Source organism: Dermochelys coriacea, chromosome 26 (assembly GCF_009764565.3).
Source record: "Dermochelys coriacea isolate rDerCor1 chromosome 26, rDerCor1.pri.v4, whole genome shotgun sequence".
Taxonomy (NCBI): Eukaryota; Metazoa; Chordata; order Testudines; family Dermochelyidae; genus Dermochelys; species Dermochelys coriacea.
The window spans coordinates 11177737-11200356 of NC_050093.1; the positions used below are offsets into that span (position 1 = coordinate 11177737).

At 44.3% G+C, this 22620-nt stretch overlaps 1 protein-coding gene across 1 annotated transcript in view; it reads right to left on the bottom strand.

Annotated features, from left to right (window-relative positions):
- AAK1 (AP2 associated kinase 1) overlaps positions 1-22620 on the bottom strand; it is a 117436-nt gene that overhangs the window by 54464 nt on the left and 40352 nt on the right. Inside the window, 7 exon segments of the mRNA XM_038384645.2 lie at positions 1394-1475; positions 3361-3482; positions 10868-11010; positions 12670-12676; positions 13183-13220; positions 13223-13286; positions 15918-16036. Coding sequence (XP_038240573.1) covers positions 1394-1475; positions 3361-3482; positions 10868-11010; positions 12670-12676; positions 13183-13220; positions 13223-13286; positions 15918-16036 — 575 coding nt within the window.

The window sequence follows — 22620 nt, forward strand, 5'->3', positions numbered from 1 at the left end:
CTACGGGTGCACACAGGCTTTTGCTGGACGGTGCTCGTAGCAAGGAAAATGGCCTCTTGCATATACTGTGCCCAGTTTTTCTTCCTCTCATATACATTGAGCTGTACATGTAGAGCAGTTGTTGAGGCTACAGTTCAACGCTTATACACTGGTTACTGCCTGATGGTTACCTAACTCAGAACTTTCCAAAGCATTTAGCTACACCCAAGGGCAACGTTTAAACTAAGCCATTCCATTCATCACTTCTGAGGAATCACCATTCTGCTGGGACACCAGAGACAGGATTCTTTTCTCTTCCCCCCCCCCCCACTCTTTCTGATGTGAAGATAAGCTGCCTTTATTTTATTAGGTTATACGGCTGCACATTGCTCAACCGTCACATTGCACCTTCAATAGGACAGCAAGTCACAAACAGGTTTGACTGTCATTGCCAGAAACCAAGCACTGCAAAACCTTAACGAGGAAAAAATCTGGCCGGGTTTGGGAATCCAGGGCCAAGTTATTGTCTTGGGTAGGAACCCGTGTCAGACTTTAAAAAAAATAAATAAATATGTATCTCACACACACACACACACACACACACACACACACTATAGCTTTGATTTTATGTGGTTGAGACCCAAAACCAGGTGCAGCTTTGGATCTGTTCCAGTCAGGGGGTGGGGAGGGAGTATAACTGCAACCAGTGAATTTCATACATCTCTGAATTAAAGCATCACCAGAGGGTGCAGAACAGAGATGCAATCATGTTTCATGGACTGGCCCCCATCATTTGAAATAACTCAACACAAAGATCAAATGGAGACTCTCTCCATGTAGAGCTTAGTCAAAAAATATACACCTTTACCCCGATATAACGCAGCCCTCAGGAGCCCCCAAAACATTTTTTTTTACTGCGTTATAGGTGAAACCGCGTTATATCGAACTTACTTTGGCCTCGAGCATTTCCATTATTAATAGCCACTTCCCGTCCGACTGACCCCTCAGAACCCCTGACCCATCCCGCTCCTTGTCCCCTGACTGCCCCCTCCAGAGACCCCCTCCCCCTAACCACCCCTCCCAAGACCCCACCCCGTATCTAAGCCCCCGTGCTCCTTATCCCCTGACCGCCCCCTCCCTAATCACCCCCAGGACCTCACCCAATCCCCCTGCTCCCTGTCCGCCCCGACCTATATCCACACCCCTGCTCAGAGCAGCGTACCAGAGCTTGCAACCCCGCCCCCCCAGAGCGTTGCTTTACCATGTTATATCTGAATTTGTGTTATATTGGGTCACATTATATCAGGGTAGAACTGTTTAGGTATATCCAATAGTTATCAAGTAATCAAAAGTTTTTTTTCCTCCTCCCAAGGCTGCAAGTCAATTATGTGACTTGAGTGGGTTTCATACATACCCATATATCTGCTTTTGTAGTAATAAGTTTGCCGCTATACAGGTTGACCATTTCTGGTGCTCTATAGGACAGTGTCGTGTACCTACAACAAAAAGCTTTGTTAGTTAATTGAAGTCACAGGGTAGCGAGTTGGGGAAGGAAATCCATCTGTTTTAATTGCAAAGGATTCCCTTCCCCACACTCCAACAATTCAAATTTCACTTTTCTATAATAGAAATGCACTAGGTGCTTAAGTTCTAAACCAGCAAAAGGATTTCTAACGCACTTTATAGGTGGAAGCATTTTACAGGATAGAATGAAGCTGGTTATAAAAAAAAAAAAAAAAAAAAAGAAAAAATCAACTCCCACAAACTTTCCAGGGAAATGAGGGCTACTGCAAGATCCTTTTAACCGCCAAGAGTTTGCTCTCAAAAAGTCCAAATCTCTTAAAAATCAGAGCTAGTAACATTCAAAAATTCAGAACGTTAACTTGCTCTTCCGCATAGGTTGTTAGCTGCATGTCCCTTGCACTGTCCTCACTCCCGGGGCTTTGGAAAAATCCAATCTTTGTAACTGAAAGCGTGGCTTCTAATAAATAGGCTTCCATGCGGAGCTCTGCTCAGAGGTATTGTGAACAGGAAGAAAATTACTTTATAAAAACAAATGGTCATTGAAAAACTGCAGCACTTGTAACTAAAAGTACTGGCAAAAGTCAGACACAGTCTAAAAGATCCCTAATAACGAGGTTTCGTCTGAAGGTGGTTTAAGGACGCTGTGGTCTTGTGTGCTATTTACCTCTATTATGAAAGGGTGTGGCAAAGGGCTGGCTTCTTTTGCAAGCTTAGCAATAAGTGTGCAAACAGGCTTGGACAGCTTAGCAAGACTAGGAGCACTATAAAATCTAAGTCAAAAGCTGTACATATGAGAGGCAGGAAGGACTCACTTTTCATAGGGTTTAGTCATTCCCATGCAATTCCTAGCACGTGATTTATAGTCAGGGAGTGTTAGAGTAATCAACGAGTTTTAATAGAGATTTTAAGCTATGAGACCCCAGGTCTCCCGTTCTCGGTCCCTTCCTTTCCCCCACATATCTGCCCCCACCACCTCCTCCCTGACTCAGGATCACCCAACTTTTCTCCCCTTTTAACAGCTTCCTTGGGACCACACTTTGCAGCCACCACCTTTCAAACCTCAGAAGAGCACTTGGGCCTCTTTCAGAGCCCAATGCTGCATTTTTTTTTTTTTTTTTTAAAGGCAACTGTAAGAGTCACTGCTGAGTAATCTATGGTGATCAGGGATTATTTTGTCATATTCATTGCCTCGCAGTGCGGGCAGCCCCGGGGAGTGAGGAGCTGAGACATACTGACTCATGATACAGACCACTGAGCTGATCAGTATCTATCAAAACAAGGATTCTATTAGTCCTAAAGCCATTTCCTGGCTTTCTGCAGTAATACGTTTCCTCATCCGCAAAGCATCCAAACTACCATGCTTAAACCTATGCACAGGTTAGCATCACCACGCGGCTAAAATCAGGGCCCTATTGTGCTAGGTGCTGCATAAACACAGAACAAAGAGACAGGCCCTACCCCAAATAGCTTATAGTCTACGTTTAAGACAAGAGACAACCGATGGATACAGATCAACTGTCGGGGAAACAATGAGACAATATTGGTTACCATGACAGACAGCGGTCCCAGCACACCAGCAGCCTAACGGTGGTCATTTTATTTTGGTAGGTATCGTGACAAAGGAGAGAGAGTTTTAAGGAGAGCTCAGAGGGAGAATAATGAGGTAGCTTTGGGGAGGTTTAGAAGTGTGAGGGGCAGCATGGGAGAAAGTGTAAAAGGAGTTTGAAACTTTAGCAGGTGGGCGACGGAGGCTGGCATCATGGACCAATGGACCAAGGCGGCAGTCAACATCTTGGTGTAGAGAGAGAGAGAGAGAGAGAGAGAGAGAGAGAGAGAGAGAGACAGACAGACACTTACTTCTTGATCTCCTCTTCTACCGCGTTCACTCCTTCGGTTTGAGGGTTCTGGAATTTGTTGGTGGCACTTCCGAAGTCACACAGGACATAATGGCCACGATCATGTAGCAGGATATTTTCAACCTAAAAGCATTGCACACACAAACACATCCATTTCTTTGCATTAAACAAGATTTCTCCTCATTTTCTATAGCCACAGCAACATGAATATTGGGGTTTTTTTTAGATTCTACAGCACACTCCGACTCAAACTTTAAGATCAGAAGGGACCATTAAGAATAGTCTCGTATGACCTCCTGCACAACGCAGGCCACAGAATCTCATCCACCCACTCCTGTAACAAACCCCTAACTTATGTCTGAGTTATTGAAGTCCTCAAATTGTGGTTTACAGACTTCAAGGTCCAGAGAATCCTCCAGCAAGTGACCCGTGCCCCACGCTACAGAGGAAGGCGAAAAACCTCCAGGGCTTCTGCCAATCTGCCCTGGTGGAAAATTCCTTCCTGACCCCAAATATGGCGATCAGCTAAACCCTGAGCACGTGGGCAAGACTCACCAGCCACCCACCCAGGAAAGCATTCTCTGTAGCAACTCAGATCCTATCTCATCTAACGTCCTATCATAGGTCATTGGGCATCTTTACCGCTAATAGTCAAAGATCAATGAAATGCCAAAATTAGGCTACCCCATCATACCATCCACTCCATAAACTTATCAAGCTTAGTCTTGAAGCCAGATACGTCTTTTGCCCCCACGGCTCCCCTTGGAAAGCACACGTACTAGATAAGTTTGAAATAGAATCAGTTATAATACAAAAAAGAGGGGAAGAATAGCCATTTAAACCATCAAGACTCATGCACACATCATGGGGCCGGGGGGGTGAGGGAATTAATCACACAGTTGCTGCTATAACACCGTCTTCCCTTCTCCTTCATGTCTCTTCTCTTTCCCCGCAACCTCACACACAGATTGTATTGTCTCTATTAAGACCGTCAGTTCTTCAGGACAGTGACTGTCTTAATTGTCTAAAGTGCCTAACCATATTTCAATTGCTATGATCTACATTTTCAATAGTGAATTTTAATTGGGTGTGCTCTACAGGAGATGTCTAAGAGGGGCCAGATTGTCAGGAGGTGCTCAGCACCTCCTGTCTGTGGGGCAACAAAAAATCAGGACCCTTTTCAAGGTGCCTCAAGTTGTGCACCCAAAAATAAACTAGTCATTTTTAAAAATCTGTGTTTACACAAGTTCTGCATAAAAAATAAAGGGTACCAAGTATGGTAAAACTAAAGAAATAACATCTGAGCACACAATGTATATACACCTTAGATCTGCTATTAGAGCGTATCAGCCAATGAGCGACACAGACTCCAACCCTCTCGAGCATCGTCTTCCCCACAAAATAGCTTGCAGAACTCGACCCATTAGATTAAGCCCAGTTCCTCAGTTTCTTTCTCAACCAACGGCTACATCGATCACAGGATTGCCACTGAATTTTATCCAGCTTGATTGTCATGCAGGCTGTCAAAAGGCTTAGCACTTACAAGTGGTATTTGATAGGCCAAAGCCATACAACTGGATACTGAAACATCTATGACGGGCACAGGGTTTGTCTCTGGCTACCCCCAATATTTAAATATTGCCAAAATACTACGATTATCCAGGTGTTATTTCAAACCAGTAGAGTCGTTGCCTTCCCTCACACTTAGCCCTTTCAAACACAGATGGAAGGAGAGAAAGAAGGATAGGCCAGGGTTTGGACACTAACCTAGGTTCAGGAGACGTCTGTTCAATTCTCCACTCTGCCACAGACTCTGTGAGACACCTTGGGAAAGTCACTTGGCTTCTCTATGCTTCAGTACCCCATCTAGAGCAATGGGGAGAGTAGCACTGCACCACCTCACAGGGCTGTTGTGAGGATAAATATATTAAGGGGCTCAGATACCTTGGGACTGGAGGACATATGGATACACAAGATATACTGCTTTAGACATCCAATGCCATTGTACAAATATTGGCTAATAAAAAAAACTTTTAAAAAGGGGCTTCCCTTCAAAGATCTATAAAAAAAATGGAGCATTTTCAGCAACTGAAGTAAATAAAGCCTACAGCAATTGTGGCTGGGAAAGAAAGAGTGCTGGCTTGCTTAATCCATGCTCTTAACACCCGCACCCCTCCTCTTACAACCATCCGCTTTGAATAATGCGCTGTACACAGTTGTTCTACCTAGTAGAGCTACATTAGAGTTATTCCTTTTTACAGGCAAATGCCCTGAAAACATTTCCTGGAGAGCCCCTCCACTTCAGCTTGCTGAGAATTCCTACGCTGTTGTGCACTGAAGCATCTCGCAAGGTTGATTATGGTGGCATCGGGCTCTTAACATGCAGGTTTCTTCCGACCCCCTTTCAATAACTTCCAAAGCAAATAAAGCAATTCTGATGAGAAACGAATGACTGTTGCTGACTGGTGGGCCAAGAGAATGGACCGTCTGTTTCAACACCAAGCAGGAGGCGCTTTCGTTCAAGTCAACGAATTCAACAACCAGGGCCAGATTATTACAGACGCTGAGCACTGAACTCTAGATGAAGTCAGTGGGAGCTCAGCCGTCCTACCGTCAGACGTTTACATTCCAAAACCGAGACAGATGCGGGAAAGCTGTGGGTTGCTTTGGCCTCATTAGCCGAGGGACATAGCCTTTGACTTTGATTCAGAGGCAGCTACTGCTCCCTGCTAATGCAGCGAGAGAAAAGGTAATGGGGCAGAGGAAGTGGGATAGATCCGTATTTTCTTTAGTTGACAAGTAACAGGCACCTATTGCCTACATCTCTAAAGAAAGCCATAGCTTCAGACCTTTCATGTTGCACTTAATATAGCCTAAAATTTTCAAAGCTAACCAAGTGATTTGGGGTGCTTTAATTTTTGGGTACTTGACTGAGACACCTTGAAAGGGGCTGATTTTCAGAGCATGGGTGCTCAGTGCTTTCTGAACGGGGCCCTTAAGGGGTCTCAAGCTAAGGACCCAAATATTAACACGCCCCAAAAAACCCCCACTAGTTACAGTTTAACTAATATTTTATAGCAAAAACACACTGCACATCACCATAGCCTGTGGAAATATGATTTTGGCATACTATCACCGTGGCCAAGATGATGAGTAATGATTATAGTAAAGTTTCAACAAACATACATCACTAGGCTGAACACAGAAGCCATAAAAAAAACCCCCGAGACAGATTTTTCTCAGTGGTGAGCTGGGGAACGGGGGATAATAAATCAGATGCAGTGTTGTCCAGCAGACTCTCAGACTGCCTAGTCACACTGCATTGGAAGTACGACATTCAGAGGATTAGTGTTACTATATTTAAAACGAACAAACCAGAAATCCATAATATTAGTATGCCAGCAAACAGATTCCAATTATTCCATAGCTCAATAAGGCTGAGGGAGACTGTGTTTAGTTCATCATCTGAATTGATCAGAGCGGTGTTTTACGATTACCTGCTGCATCTCTGCTACAAGAGAAAACAAGCGGTGCCTCTGTCAATCCAGCCTCCTTTGCAAATCTGGAGTTTGGAATGGGCTTGGACTAAACAGAAGCATCGTTTGGAAGAGCATGTGGCTTATCATTAAAATGGAGCGTGGAACTGACCTGTGCTTTAGAAAATGACTGTCACACCGAGCTAAAGAAGAAGGGGAGGCTGAATATTGACAAGTTATACAAACCATTGCCTGTGGAGGAACTATGTAAATCAGAGGTTCTCAACCTTCTTTCTTTTTAAGCCCACCCCCATATAAAAACTCCACGGCTCACCTGTGCCACAACTGGTTTTCTGCGTATAAAAGCCAGGGTCGGTATTAGGGGGTAGCAAGTAGGGCAATTGCCCGGGACCCCATACCACAGGGGCCCCCACAGAGCTACATTGCTCAGGCTTCAGCTTCACCCCAGGTGACGGGGCTCAGGGCTTCAGCCCCATGTGTTGGTGCTTTGGCTTTCTATCTTGGGCCCTACCAAGTGTAATGGTGGCCCTGCTTGGCAGCCCCCCAAAACCTGCTCGTGGGCTCCGGACTCCTAGTAGGAGAACCATGCTAACACTGGTGATATCATATCGGATTCTCCTACCACCCACCTCTTCGGGTCCCTAAAACTGAAGTTTTCAGGGAAGACATTTTCCCTAAACAGGTTTCACTGTAAAACCAGGGGGGTCTGCAGCAGAGAGATAATAAGAAAACAGAAAGCGTTAGGGAACACCCAGTCCAGTCTGCAAGTGAGCTGGATGTGAATGAATGCCTCAGGACCATGCTGGAGATACTCTTACTCAAATGGAAACTTGAAACATCTTTTGAAATGCCCGGTGGTAATAAGTATGCACCTATATCAATACACACACAATGCCAGTTATTGTATTATATGCAAGTATACACAGTACGGCCGTAAACGTGTATCACAAATACAAAGATGCCTTCGTGCCCCACAGCAGCCTGCCATCCCATTGGGAACTAATAGCATTGACAAAGGACACAAGGGCTCCAACCCCCAATACAGTGTGTTTCCCTAACCTGAGGGGGTTCAGGGTCACTGACACCCTTTGGGGGGGGGGGTGTCCTGTCTTCTCCTACACTTTGGCAAGACTGGTATAACTTGCTGTGCCAATGAAGTCTCATTGTATTCAGCTAGAATTGTGTTCACAATATGGAGTCTTTAAGAGTAAATACATTCATAGTACCTAGCTCATCTGTAGATCTCAGATTGCTTTATGAAGGAGGTCAGTATCATTATCTGGGGTGCTAGAATAATTTATATAGTGGGGTGTTGAGAGCCGTTAAACCAAACTGTAAACCCTCTATATGATGGAAAGCACTTCAAGCCAGAGGGCGCGGCAGCCTCCCTAGTTCTAGCACCTATGTCATTATCCCCATTTTACAGATGGGGAACTTTTAAAGTTTTATATACGGTCATGTTCGGACACCCTTACCACACTGCAGTCAACGAGACTACCTTGAGAAGGATAGTGCTAAGCAAGTAGTATCAGAATGTGGTGCACAGCATCAAATGTGACGAAAATATGAGCATCATCGTGAAGCATCATGCACTACTAAAAACAATTAAATACTTTGGACAGGCACCCTGAAGTCTTGCACAACACAATGGTTGACGTGAACCAAAAACTTCATGAGATGAATAAATAGAAAGATCAGAAGGAACAATTTGATCATATTGGTGGATTGATCCTGCTTTAAGTTTATTCCTCTTTTCTTAAACGAGGGCGCCGCCCCCCCCCCCCGACTGCTCTTCCGTGTCATTATATTTCCCCTCCCCCAAGTGCTTTGACTGAATATTGTATCATCTGCACTGTGGCAACACCTAGGGACCCCAGTCATGGCCCAGCATCCCACTGTGTTACATGCTGAACAAAACGCAGAACAGAACAGATGGTCTCCGTGCTAAAGAGTTCAGAATTTAAATAAGTGTTGTACCACAATGTACCTTTCACAGGTTTAGGACTGTATTCACTGCAACTGTGTACTTAGACATTTTACAGGCTCATTGCTCTTAAATAAAAAGACTTTTTTAAACTGAAAAACCCCAAAGACTGTAGGGACACTGGATATGCAGTAGCTGGAATGGAGGTATCTTCTTCTAGGTTGAAGACTAAATTTTCCTGTGTTATTTCGATACCCACACAAATCGAGATTTCTCCAAGTGTTGTTCTGCAAGCTCTTTGGGGCAGGGACTGTGTTTGTGTTACATTTATATGTTTCTGGTCGGCAACTCTGATTAGTGCTTCTAGGGGCGAAAGTAAAAACTAATATTAAACTTCGTGTTCATGTCCCAAGGCAGAGGATGGCAGATGGTTTCCTCAACCCATGGGAGTAATCTTATCATTAAAGAGGAGCAAGGTTTCTGATGTAGAAACCTCACCCATGATCTAGTGATATTAAACCAGCTCATAGCAGTCAGTTTCAATTGCTACTTTCTGTATATTACACACACCTCTCTGTATACTCTCCATTAACTCATTAATCCAGTAGATCTCATCATTTATTCCTATGCTATATACCGATAAAGAGTTTGTTTGTAAACACTAAAGCCAAAACATAAAAACAGCAGGTATGAGATTAGTCACTATTTAACAGGATCCTCTTTTTATATGCATTGCCTATCCAAGCTACTGGAAGATTCCCATGGACTTCAGTGGGCTTTAAAATCTGGCCCTAAATTTGTCAAAAACCAGAATCAACTCACCCCAATTTAAAGCCATCTACAAACTGCATTCACTAGATGTGTTTCACACATTTCAACTGACCGCACCATAGGTCACAAATACATTAAGTGCCCTGAAGCATAACCACACCACTTAGCGGACTTAGTCTTATGACCTGGTTCCTTTTGGTGCCCGCGTTTTGTTTAGCTTCTCTACAAAAGTGGCCTGTCGCATAGAACAAACATCTGTTTAAGGCTCATGGAAAATGACCCATGAAGTATATTTGAATTTCAAACATACACGGATTCTGCTTCTTGGCTAAACACGTCATTTGGGTATTTTAGGAGTTGGTTGAGAGGAACAGGGAATTTATATTTTGTTTCATGATCACAAGGGTGGCAACTTCAAAAGCATTCAGCGTTGGCCTGACTCTGCTCCCACTAAAGTCAATGGGGGTTTGACAATAGATTTTGACAAGCTTAGCCCAGCAAAAGGAAGGGCGACGGGATAGGATCGGTCTCTATAAATACATTCGAGGTAGGAGGGGGGGAAGAAAGAGGGAGAAAAGACCTATTTAAGCTACAGGACAACAAATGCATATAAGCTGGCCATGAGTAAAGGCAGGCTGGAAATGAGAAGGATTTAAAAACTATCAGAGGAGTGAGGTTCTGGAACGGCCTTTCGATAGGAGCAGTGGGAGCAAACCAATTTTTTTTTTAAATTGGAGCGCGATACGTTTATCAGCAGGATTATACAACCGGTTGCCTTGGACAGCAGAGTACTGGCCTCCTTGATGGGTCCCATCCAGACCCATGTTCTTAACAGGCATCAGAGCCAGGTGAACGTTTCTGGAAATCTCATCCCTACCCAGTGGTGTTTTGCAGCATCTAAACGAGGGTCAGAGTTGCATGCTCAGGCAAGGTCTGTTATACAGAAAAACCCACAGGCTGAACTCTCCACTCAAAAGGTGGCTGGAATTCATGGTGAACAATTTATCTCATGAATTTTGGCAGGCTTTTTGTGACAGCTGTTCACAAATGGCTGCATAATTTGAGCAGACCTATAGATGGTTGAACATCTGGCAAACAAGGTGACTTTTCTGCCAATAGGCCAAAAATTTATTCATGAACAATTTTTCTCATCAATATAAATGTTCTGGCAATACAACGAGTCCCTGATCAGGAGCGAGGACCCATTGTGCCAGGCATTGTATAGAGGGTAGACCCCGTCCTTGCCCAGAAGAGTTGACCATCAAATAAGTTATTCGGACAGCTCCACCCCATACCATTGGTATCTACAAAGTTACCTTCAGATCCCTGTGGATTATAGGTGTTTTACACTGGTGCAACCTGGCTACGGCTTCACAGGTGTCGCAAAAGATCTGCAAGACTTCATTCTCTGTGAATCCTGTCTGCAAGCGTTGGTTCATCAGGTTCACCACCTGGCCTCCTGAAAGGAGGAAAAAGCAAAATAAATTAGACCCGCACATATTGCTAAAGCACAGACCAGTCAAAAGGAGCCACCTTCTCCAAAGGGGTCCAACATGCTGGGTTTTAAACTGCCTGGTATTGTGGCATGTGTGACCTTATGGGCACAGCATAATCCTGGGAACAACAAACTCATGAGTTCCAACTCCACTTTGGACAAAAATCTCTCCCTGTGGCCGTCAGCATCTCACTTAAGCAACCAACGTAACCTCCCGATCCATTGGTAAAATCAAACGTCTTATGTACCTTACCTGTCAGGAGGCGCCACATGGAGAATTTATGTTTGGAAAGTGATTTGAAAGGAGTTATTGATTTTAATCTCTAAGATTTAAAATTTCCACTAAGCACCCCTTTCCAGAGTACCGTACTCCTTTCAGTAGTCTGATTTGCTTGCATTCCTCCAAGTTTCATCTCACTTAAAGACTACTTGCTTACAAAACCAGACATAAAAGTACAAATGTCACAGCACATTACTGAAAAATCACTGACTTTCTCACTTTTACCTTATATAAATTATAAAATAAATCAATTTGAATATAAATATTGTACTTACATTTCAATGTATAGTATATAGAGCAGTATAAACAACTCATTGTCTGTACAAAATTTTAGTTTGTACTGACTTTGCTACGGCTTTTTATGTAGCCTGTTGTAAAACTAGGCAAATCTAGACGAGTTGATGTACCCCCTTGGAAGACCTCCGTGTACCCCCAAGGGTACACGTATCCCTGGTTGAGAACCTCTGGGCTAAATATAGTTCCCCAACTTTTTTTGCCCGTATTTAGGCAAAAAAAAAAAAAAAAAAAAAAAAAAAAAAAAAAAGACAGACATCTCATCCATGTTGGCCAGAAACACATCTCAACGATGAGGTTTTTTTGCGGTGGAGATATGTGGGGGGGAGGGGGCGTGCCTTGAGAAAGTGACAGACCGGAGAGTGACAGACCAAAATTTTCAACGGGACCAATGATTTTTGGTGCCTCACTTTGTGTACGTGTCCTCTGAAACTCTGGCTACTTCCAGGTGTTTGAGTTGAGCACCCAAAAATCACTAGTTACTTTGAAAACTTTGGCATAAAACTTGTAGAAAGAAGTGTCATTTAAGTCATAAATATCAGAGGTGTCAAAACCGTCTAACACCAACATACTGTACAGCAGTGGCAATTAAACTCAGTTTTAAACCGTTTGTGCTTATATCAGAGAGTGATCTCTGCCACGTGGAGGCAGAATGACGGATGTCCAATATTTTTAAAGATTGTCTCTAAAATGTTCAGAAGCGTTTGCCACCTAGGCAAGCTAGGCATTTTCAGTAAATTGTTTTCATGACACTACAGGGCATCCGGAGGCGGGTCTTCTCCGTCCCTATCATCGTTGCGGGAAACAAAGCCTCAGCCTTCCCTCTAAGCCCTATGCAACAGATGTCTCTACAAATCTAACAGATGTATAATTGCATCCATCTCTCTCTTGAATAGCACACTGGCAGATTCCTTTTCAGATGTGTGGTAATCAAGTCTTCATAGGAGTCTCACTACTTGACAATGCTCACGTACTTCTGCCTGACCTAGGGGATTATTCCAGAGGCCTGAAATCCATATTGTTTTTGTACAAAAAGTTACTTTATATACCCCTTCCCTCCCGCCCGGCACTTAGTTTTAATAACGTCCCAGCCCATTGGAGGCTTTGATCTATCTGTGGTTAGAATCATTTGAAGTTGGGGAATTTAGAAACCGACTTATGCACTATCAGAATGCGACTCGCAGAAAAGTTCATACACAACATTAAGCAAAGGAGCCATTGTTTAGTCTGGTGGCCTCAGAAGCCTGAGGTTATTTCACGTGGAAGCAGCAGATGGAAATAAAACACAGAGAATTAGGCTTAGCAACTTAAGCAACGAACATCTTTGCCAATGGAAGAAGGTGCTAGCAGTTCTATATTCTTATTCATGTATAATGGAGGCCTATTCATTTTATTGTGGGACAGGGTTCTCGACTGGCTTGGTTACCAGTTATTCACTGATGCCAAGGAAGGGTTGGGCCTAGCAGTAGTTTTCTGAAAGAAAAATGATATAGTGCCTTGAGAGTTTCTAAGAGGGATACTTGTCTCAATGAGCAACACAGTGAGCGAACGCTTACCTCGGCAAAGTCCATTAGAATCAAGACTTCCCACACATCACCATGCTCACAGAATTTATACTAGAATCAATGTATCCAACAATGTTCTTGTGTCCCCCGGATAGATCCCTCTGTAAGAAAAGACCATTTAAAGCACAACACAGCCAGGTATACAGCAGTTACATTTTAAATAGGTTGATCTGTACAGTACAGATTTCCCAGTGTTGACCTGTCTGGTCCCCATATTAAGGAACGGGTCACTTTACATTTGGCACCACACAGAAGAAGTTAATCAAATGTCAGTTCTGCCTTTGTCGGTTTCCTGTCCGGTGACACTTAGGGCAAGGAGTCTTGAACAGCAAGTCACCCAGCCCCATGAACCATCTATTGTGACTCTGCTCAAGAGGCATGCCCATGATGACAGCTTCATCCAGATTCAGGTCATCCCACTGAGCGGGTGCCCCGTGGTGCATAGCCTAGATCAAGCACTTCTATCTGCACAAGGCAGACTGTGCCAGCAATAGCCATTTCTAGAATGAGCTGCATTTCCTCTTTGCTCTTCCCAGATTCAACTGCATGTGATTAAACTAACAAGTTTGACCTTTTAAAAATGCAGCTCTTCTGTAGAATGACAGTAAAATGGCTTTCGGGGGTGGGGTCTTACATGAGATGCTTCATTCTAACGCCCAGGTTGGCAAACATGCTGGGGATGCGACAGTCGAGGTGGGTCCTGTCCTTCTTGCGCAACCTCACCAGTAATAAAGATGCTTCACATCAAATTTGGCCTTCACTTACATCTGTGCAACCTTGTTACCCTCAGCGACAGCTATTCGCTTCCCGGAGTTAACACAGGTGTAAGTGAGGGCACAAATTGCAGACAATGGCGTTGCAGGGTGGCCCTGCCATTGGAACTTGATTAATGAGTCCACTGATGATGTGCAGGCTAGCAGAGAATCCAGTTGGCTCTCCCAATGCGGTGTCAGTTCTGCACATCTGACACGAAGTAAGAGTTTCACATGAACAGATAAAACAATGCAGAGAAGGAGCAGACCTGCTGAATAAGGCTTTACTCCTTTTACAGTTGCTTTTCAGGTTTGGCATGCTAACATGAGATCACGCAGATAGTTTTCTTCCACAGTCAAGAGAAGGAAGTGGACAAATAAAATGCAAGCAAACCAACTTTGAGTATAAACTGGGAAAAAAAAAAAATCTAATACAAGATCCAATCTTAGCTGTGTCCCCAGATCATCTAGGGCTAAGAGGAGGTCTCCTTGAAAGCTGTGCTACATCATCGTGTGGTGTGGTAACTCCTGAAACTCATGCTCAGAGTCACAGCTGTAAAAGTAACACGCGAGTTACTACAGAGAATGCCACTTGCTACTGTTGCAGGTAAGGGATTCTATCCTATATGTCCCTTTCCAAGGCTACACTTAATTTGAATTCACAGTGGGATAAGGCTCAAACTTTTAGGACAACTCAAGGAAAAAGCAAAAAGCCTTGAATCGCTATTTCAAAAAAAAAAAAACTTTAGTGCCCAAGCTGCTAAGTTCAAATGAGGGCTAAGAGGCCCAGATGAAGATCCCTGGAAGCAGCCCCGCAATGCACACAGAAACACCCTTTGAACTTGTGTTTGCATTATCCAAACAATAACCAGCCACCCTATTTAAATTAGGTCTGCAACTAGCCTCCAATACGACCAATTACTTTTAATATTGCAGACTACTCTTCTAGGCCATTACAGACAGTTACCTTTATAACGGCTGCTCAGCATACACATTTTTACCAGACGACATCCATATCAACATTTGTACCAACTCCAACCTGAAGGTTAGAGGCTGCTCTCAGATTCATCTCTACTTGGATGTCTCCCATTCAAGTGCTGATCAAGTTCAACCGTGCAAAGCTCAGTACTGCTAGCCTCCAGTGTTCAGAAACTTCGATCAAACCTTATGTTCCCTCTAAGCTGCATGGCCATGCAGCAGGCTATCAAGGGCCGCACAGGTGGGGAGCGAGAGGGGCCTCTCCCCAGACCCAGGCTGCTGGGGCAAGAGGAGTCCTCTCCCCCCGCTGCAGCCCCAGGGCAGCCTGCACCCCAAACTCCTCATCCCCAGCCCCATCCCAGAGTCCATCCATGCAGCCGGAGCCCTTACCCCAACCCTGATGCCCCCCGTACCCTGAACCCCTCATCCCCGGCCCCATCCCAGAGCTCTCGTCCCCCTACTCCTCTGCCCCAGCCCCGAGCCCCTCAGTTCTACCCCGCTACACATCGCCTCCACATTGGTGGACGTAACAAAATTCGTTCCACACAGATGTAAAAAAAATTAGAGGAACATTGGTCAAGCCCTCACCCAGATCCCCAAAAAAATCAGGAGGTAGGCTTAAAAGATTTCATGAGATTTTATAAATAAATTCTTTAGTTCCTTGATTTGCTTTCTGGATTTTGAAACTTTAGGATTCACATGTTCAACAGCCACAAGGGCTAGAAACTTACTTTGAAAATGATGAAAGCGGAGATTCTCACTTAAAAAAAAAAAGTCACACGACTCCAAGAGCGCTCTCTCTCTCTGTGTGTGTGTGTGTGTGTGTGTGTGTGTGTGTGTGTGTGTGTGTGTGTATATATATATATTTTAAAAAGAAAAAACCCCACAAATATTGCAAGACTTGTGATAAAACTAGGAGAGTCGACCACATTGACAGATCACAGCCCCAGATGACACGCCTTTCCATAAACACTTCAGGACCCCTAATGCAGCATGACTTACCATGATCTGAATCTCTCTTTTGCAGACTTGCAAATCGTGCTCATTGTTGACATACATTCGTTTCAGGGCACATTTCATCCCATTGTTAGTCCTCACCAGAAACACGATAGCAAATCCACCTGCAAGAAACAGCTCATTCAGTAATGGAGAAACGCCTTGATCCTTGCTTCCAAGCCTGGTCTTTTGGCTTCTGGCTGTTTTCACAGCCTCCTTGGTGTACACGGAGTAAGGAGGGTATTCAGCAGCTCTCTTCAGTGCCTTAGTGACAGTATCTTTGATCAGCCCAGCACCACAGCTTGTATCTCTACTTATATGGTTATTTCAGGGAAATAAGCATCGGAAGGGGCAAATTTTCAATTAAAGAAATCGAAGTCAAGAATATACGATAGCAACAAGCAATTATGCAAGTTACTTAGCATGCCACATGGTCTTTTATTGCACCATTAGTTTCCATCAGAGAGGGGAAATCTGGACTATAAAACAGCAGCATTGCCTTCTACAGAAGCCAGAACCACAAAACATCCACAGCCTTCACTAAATGCCGCAAGCGGAGCACATTTACAGCTTTGGAAGCACTTTTGCAAATTGCATTAGAAGCCCAATTCCTGCCACGCAGAACACGAAGCAATCTCCTGTGCATTGTTGGAGGGTATTGCTTTAAAAAGCATCACACAATTCATTTTGTGGTCATGACTATTAACGAAGTCAGGGCCCCTACAACCTACATTGTTGGATTATGAGGAAAGCCTTTCATCTTTATTACCAATGCTCAGAAATAAGAGGCCAGTACTGCTTACTTGGAACACTCGACAAGAATAGGACGACTATTCTCTCATCAGAATTCTGAACCTGGCTTTTAGAGATCAAATAAATTTGGACACAGTGATTCCAATCGCCGTCAGTGTATTGTTGAAATGATACACAAAGATTAAAAAGGAACATAGCAGCATACTCAAAAATGACAACCTAACAGCAATGTGTGGACATTTCCTTAAAATATCTGAGCTAATAGTAATAACGTATTATTGGACATTAACTCAGTATCTCCTTTAGCCCACCCCAAGAGAAATCAGGCTCCAATGTGCTTGGGGATGTACTTAGTACAGAAGAGACCATCCATGTCCCCAAGAGCTATGATCTAATCCAGGGGCGGGCAAGCTTTTTGGCCTGAGGGCCACATCGGGTTTCCAAAATTGTACGGAGGGTCGGTTAGGGGAGGCTGTACCTCCCCAAACAGCCAGGCGTGCCCCCGCCCCCAGCACTCCCACCCCATCCAACCCCCCCACTTCTTGCCCCCTGATAGCCCCCCAGGGACTCCTACCCCATCCACCACCCCCTGTTCCCTGTCCCCGACCGCCCCATCCAACCCCTCCTCTCATTCCTGACTGCTCCCCCGGGACCCCTGTCCCATCCAGCCACCCATTCTCCCTGTTCCCTAACCGCCCCCAGAACCCCTGCCCCCGACCACCCCATCCAAGCCCCCCTCTCCTTCCTGACTTGCCCTCCATGACCCCTGCCTCCATTCAACCCCCGTTCCCTGCCCTGACCCCTATCCACACCCCTGCCCCCCCCAAACTCCCCTGCCCTCTATCCAACCCCACCCTGCTCCCTTACCATGCTGTCTGGAGCACTGCTGGCTGCCGGAGCTATAGCCGCGCCACCCAGCTGGAGCCAGCCACGCACGGTGCAGCACAGAGCACAGGGTCAGGCCGCGGCTCTGCAGCCCCACCGCGCAGAGCATTGTGCCAGTGGCACAGTGAGCTGAGGCTGCAGGGGAGGGGCTAGGGGCTAGCCTCCCAGGCCAGGAGCTCAGGGGCTGGGCAGGAGGGTCCCACAGGCCGGATATGGCCTGCGGGCCGTAGTTTGCCCACCTCTGATCTAAAAACAGAGAAAGGTGGAAGGAAGAGGACAAAGACAGTATTGTGGTTAGAGCACTAGCCTGGGGTTCAGACTCCTTGGGTGATCTTGGCGAAGACCCATTGTGCCTCAGTTCCCATCTGTCAAATGGGGATAATAGTAACTTTCCCACCAATGGGGTGTTGGGAGGTGTATGGTGACTGGGCCCCACACAGGGTATCTAGATTATAATCATACCTAGATATTTGTTATTAACCCCATTTTATAGAACGTGGTATCCAAGACACAAAGGGTATGTCTGTACAGCAATTAAAAAAAAAACAACAAACAAAAAAACCCAACCCTGCAGCTAGCCCATGCCAGTTGACTCAGACTCGCGGGACCGTTTCATTGCAGTGTAGACTTCTGGGACTCTCCCACATGTCCAAGTCCTAGAGCCTGGGCTCCAGCTGAGCCCCGACATCTACACAGCAATGAAAGTCTCAGTCGAGCCCGAGTCGGCCAGCCTGAGCCAGCCGTGGGCGTCTAGTTGCTGCGTAGACACACAGACTAGCGAGCAACGCAGCCAAGTACTATTTACATGCCTGACGTTAGGCATGTGCTTAAATGCTTGGTTGGGTCAGAGCCTTAAATGACTTGTGAAAAGTCACTGACTGAACCAAGAGCTGAACCCAGACCCACCCCCTCCCAGCGCCTCGCTCACAAAACCCCAACGTATTGATAATGAATTCCTTATATTAGCAGCACATGGTCAAAGCATTCATTTTTGTGGATTCTGGGGGTAAGAGGTTTGGGGGTGGGAGGAGGAAAGCAGGCCTTCGGATACAATTACACTACATAAGTGGACATGCTAAGTACAGAACTTATACTAACATTATTTTAAAAAAATAAATAAATTCATTCATTCTTGGGTACAGAACCACCTGTGTAGTAAATTCCCAATCCACTAGCTAAAACATTCCTCCATGTTACTGTGGCTCTGAAGTTTAAAAAACAAACAAAACAAACAAAAAAAACCACCACACCACACCACCCACCCAACAACATTTGAAAAGAACCAATTCAAGCATTAAAATGTCATCTAATCTAATGGGGGTTGGGGGAGCAACACAATCCTCATTGCAAGCCCGATTAATAAATCCAGAGAACTAAGAGTTTCATCACCACTTTTGTGTTTGTACAGCACCTACTACAATGAGGGCCTTGTTCACAACAAGGGCTTCTAGGAGCTATGGTAATATAAATAAACCCACCACCACCGATGCTACGTGCCCTTTTCAAAAGGGACAAAAAGAAACATTTGCTTGATGCATTCTGGAAGGACTCAAGAACTCTCTTCCCTTGGATCTTGCACAGTGCGCGGTTCACCCTAGGGTTGGAGCACAGAGAGTGCTTTCAGTAGTCATGTGAAACACAGGACCATCAATCGTGCCTTGGAGTCTTCAGGTTTCTTCTGGGCAGGGAAACCTCTGGTTACTGCGCCTCAAGAAGGGTCCAGCAGAAATGTACTTTTCAGTAACAGGCTCTGTAAATAGCAGCTTGGGGTGACCATCCTGGTTCTCAGAGGGTGTTTTCCCCCCACCAACATGTGCAGCTTTATTGATAAGCTAGTGATCTGAGCACACCTCTCTGTGGGCATGCTACTCTAATCCTCCACAGATGCTAAATGGATGGCCTTTCATGAATGGAGACAGTGCTGGTGTGACCTCCTGTGCCAACTTCTGTTTGTGAACTTGAATAAGGTTCTACAGCCGCAGCAAAAATCTGGAATATTATGGAGGAAGGCAGTGTCAAATATAAAAAGGGAAGGCTAACCACCTTTAAATCCCTCCTGGCCAGAGGAAAAACCCTTTCACCTGTAAAGGGTTAAGAAGCTAAAGATAACCTTGCTGGCACCCGACCAAAATAACCAATGAGGAGACAAGATACTTCCAAAGCTGGAGGGGGAGAAAACCAAGGGTTCTCTTTCTGTCTCTTTTGCCGGGACAAGAGCAGGAATACAGGTCGGAACTCGTGTAAAGAGTTAATAAGCAATCTAGTTAGATATGCGTTAGATTCTCTTTTCTTTAAATGGCTGATAAAATAAGTTGTGCTGAATGGAATATATATATTTCCTGTTTGTGTTTTTTTGTAAGTTAAGGTTTTGCCTAGAGAGATTCTCTATGTTTTGAATCTGATTACCCTGTAAAGGTATTTACCATCCTGATTTTACTGAGGTGATTTTACTTTTTTCCCCCCCCCTCAATTAAAATTCTTTAATAACCCGATTGCTTTTTCATTGGTTCTTAAGATCCAAGGGTTTGGGTCTGTGTTCACCTATGCAAATTGGTGAGGATTTTTAATCAAGCCTTCCCCAGGAAAGGGTGTGTAGGGCGGGGGGGGGGGGGGAGGGAGAGGGGGAGAAAGAAAGACAGACATTTCCAAGTGGGCTCTTTCCCTGTTATATTTGTTAGATGCTTGGTGGTGGCAGCAATAAAGTCCAGGGACAAAAAGGAAAAAATTATATAGTTTGTATCTTGGGAAGTTTTAACCCAAGCTGGTAAAAATAAGCTTAGGGGGTTTTTCATGCAGGTCCCCACAACTGTACCCTAGAGTTCAAAGTGGGGAAGGAACCTTGACAGCCAGTAATTTAAAATTCATCACTAGGACACCCAAGACAGCTTGCCCTCTTTTAATACACTCTAGAATGAAACCAAGGCTACATTGCTTTTTGTTCTGATGCCATGGACATTTTAAGTACCAAGCCCATGAAATCTCCCCCCACTTCACCATAATAAGGAAGGCAAGGGAAGGATACTTTACTTCCCCATCAAAGACAGTTATAGTTACCAGCCCCACGTGAATGGCATTTTTAAGGCCAAGAAGCCAACCAAATACACTCTTGAAAGTGACAAAATCTCAACCTGTTCAGACTCCAGGGTCATGAATTTATTTGCAGGGAGTAGAGGGAGAACAACAACAACAACAGGTGGAATGAAACCACCGCCGTCTTGTAACAAGTAGTAAAATGGATTCCGTCAATTTACATAATTTAGCAGCAAGCATCTTCCTTTACAGGGCTTTCAAAAAGTTTACGGATACAAAGGGAGACAGAACACTTAACTCAGGCAGGCTCTTTGTGAAAAATTCATCTTTGCCTGGGATCATTTACAAACCTTATCTGTGAAGTTAAAGGCAGATATAGTACCTGGGGAAGGCAATGAAAAATGAAGTAGCTTTCATAGAGCAGAAGGTATCTAACAGGGGCTGGCACCAGACACCTCAGAGTTAGGCCTAGATTGTTTATGTATAGGTAGTAATCACATATTTGGGACGCAACTCGTGTATATGGGTTTCTTCATGTTATGTTGCATAAAAGATACAACAGCCACCTGCTGAGTAAAATTTAGCATCAAAATCACTTGGGTTTGACAGGCTAACAATTAGTGCTTGCAGGTTGTTTCCAAATTGGATGTACATGCAGTCTAAGTCTGGAGCAATAGCTCTCAACCTTTCCAGACTACGGTACCCCTTTCAGGAGTCTGATCTGTCCTGTGTACGCCCAAGTTTCACCTCCCTTAAAAACTACTTGCTTAACACCACACACACCAGTCAAAAATACAAAAAAAAAAAGTGTCACAGGACATTTATTGCAAAATGGCTATGCTCCCCTTAAAAATGCAATTATTCCTGAATGTTGCCATGTTTATTAAGTCAACCACTCCTAGAGCACAGCTGATGGAAAATGTATATCAGAGATACCTATTCTTACTTTTGTTGGAAGTGACCACGCCAACAGGCAAAAAAATAAATAAATAAATAAATAAAAAAAGCAGCAACCTATGCCCTGGACAATCTCAATTAGATTGACCCCCGTGGTTCAAGGGTAGCAGACAACAGGAGTCTAGAATAAATTAGAAAGTTACTTTCTGACAAAGTAAGATAAAAACTTGGCCCATAAGGGCTTGACGCGTTTCATACAGTGGACTGTCTTTTGCATCGAGCAATGAGAGTGGAGTCTATTTGGTGGAATTGGCACTCTCTCCCTAGCCCAAGTTCAGAAAGACGGACTTTTTAAAAAAAAAAAAAAAAAAAAAAACAAAAAACAAAAAACCAACATTAATGTTTATTACAACACAGCTTATCAAATGCGCTGTGAAGTTGTATCCTTGCACCCTTTCCTCAATCTTCAACTACTGTCAACTTCAACCAGCAGGATTGCAAATTTAAGCAATTCAAAAGAATTTAGGTGCATTTGCAAACAAAATAAGGTATCAAGAGAATGGACTTGCTACCCATAACAGTGGCAAGCTTCTCTCAACAGGAAATGAGTTCTGGTTTAATCACAGCGCAAAACAATAAAATAAACTAATGGAACTAATTACATTTGCTATCAGACACAGAATATGTAGTGGGCCAGAGTCCATTCAGAAGGCGTCAAAGAATTTAAAGGCCAGAAGGGTCATCATATCGTGTCATCCAACCTCCTGACAACACAGACCACAAAACGTCACCCCGTTACCCCTGTATTGAGCCCAATTTGTGTCTGGCTAAACCCTATCTTCTAGGAAGCCATTTGGTCTTTATTTGGAGACATCAAGATATGAAGAACCCACCATTCCTCTTGGTAGTTGGTACCAACAATCACCCTCACTGTTTTTATTTAAAAAAAGCGTGCCTTGTTTCTTAATTTTAAGTTGTCTGGCTTTAACTTTCGACCTTTTGTTCTTATGTCTTTCTCCACTAGATTAAAGAGCCCTTTTCTCCCTGGGAAGGAATTTACACACTAATCTTGATCGTTTGGATAAGCTAAAAGTATTGAGCTCCTAGTCTCCCATTGTTCTAAGGCATGCGTTTCCAGCTCAGG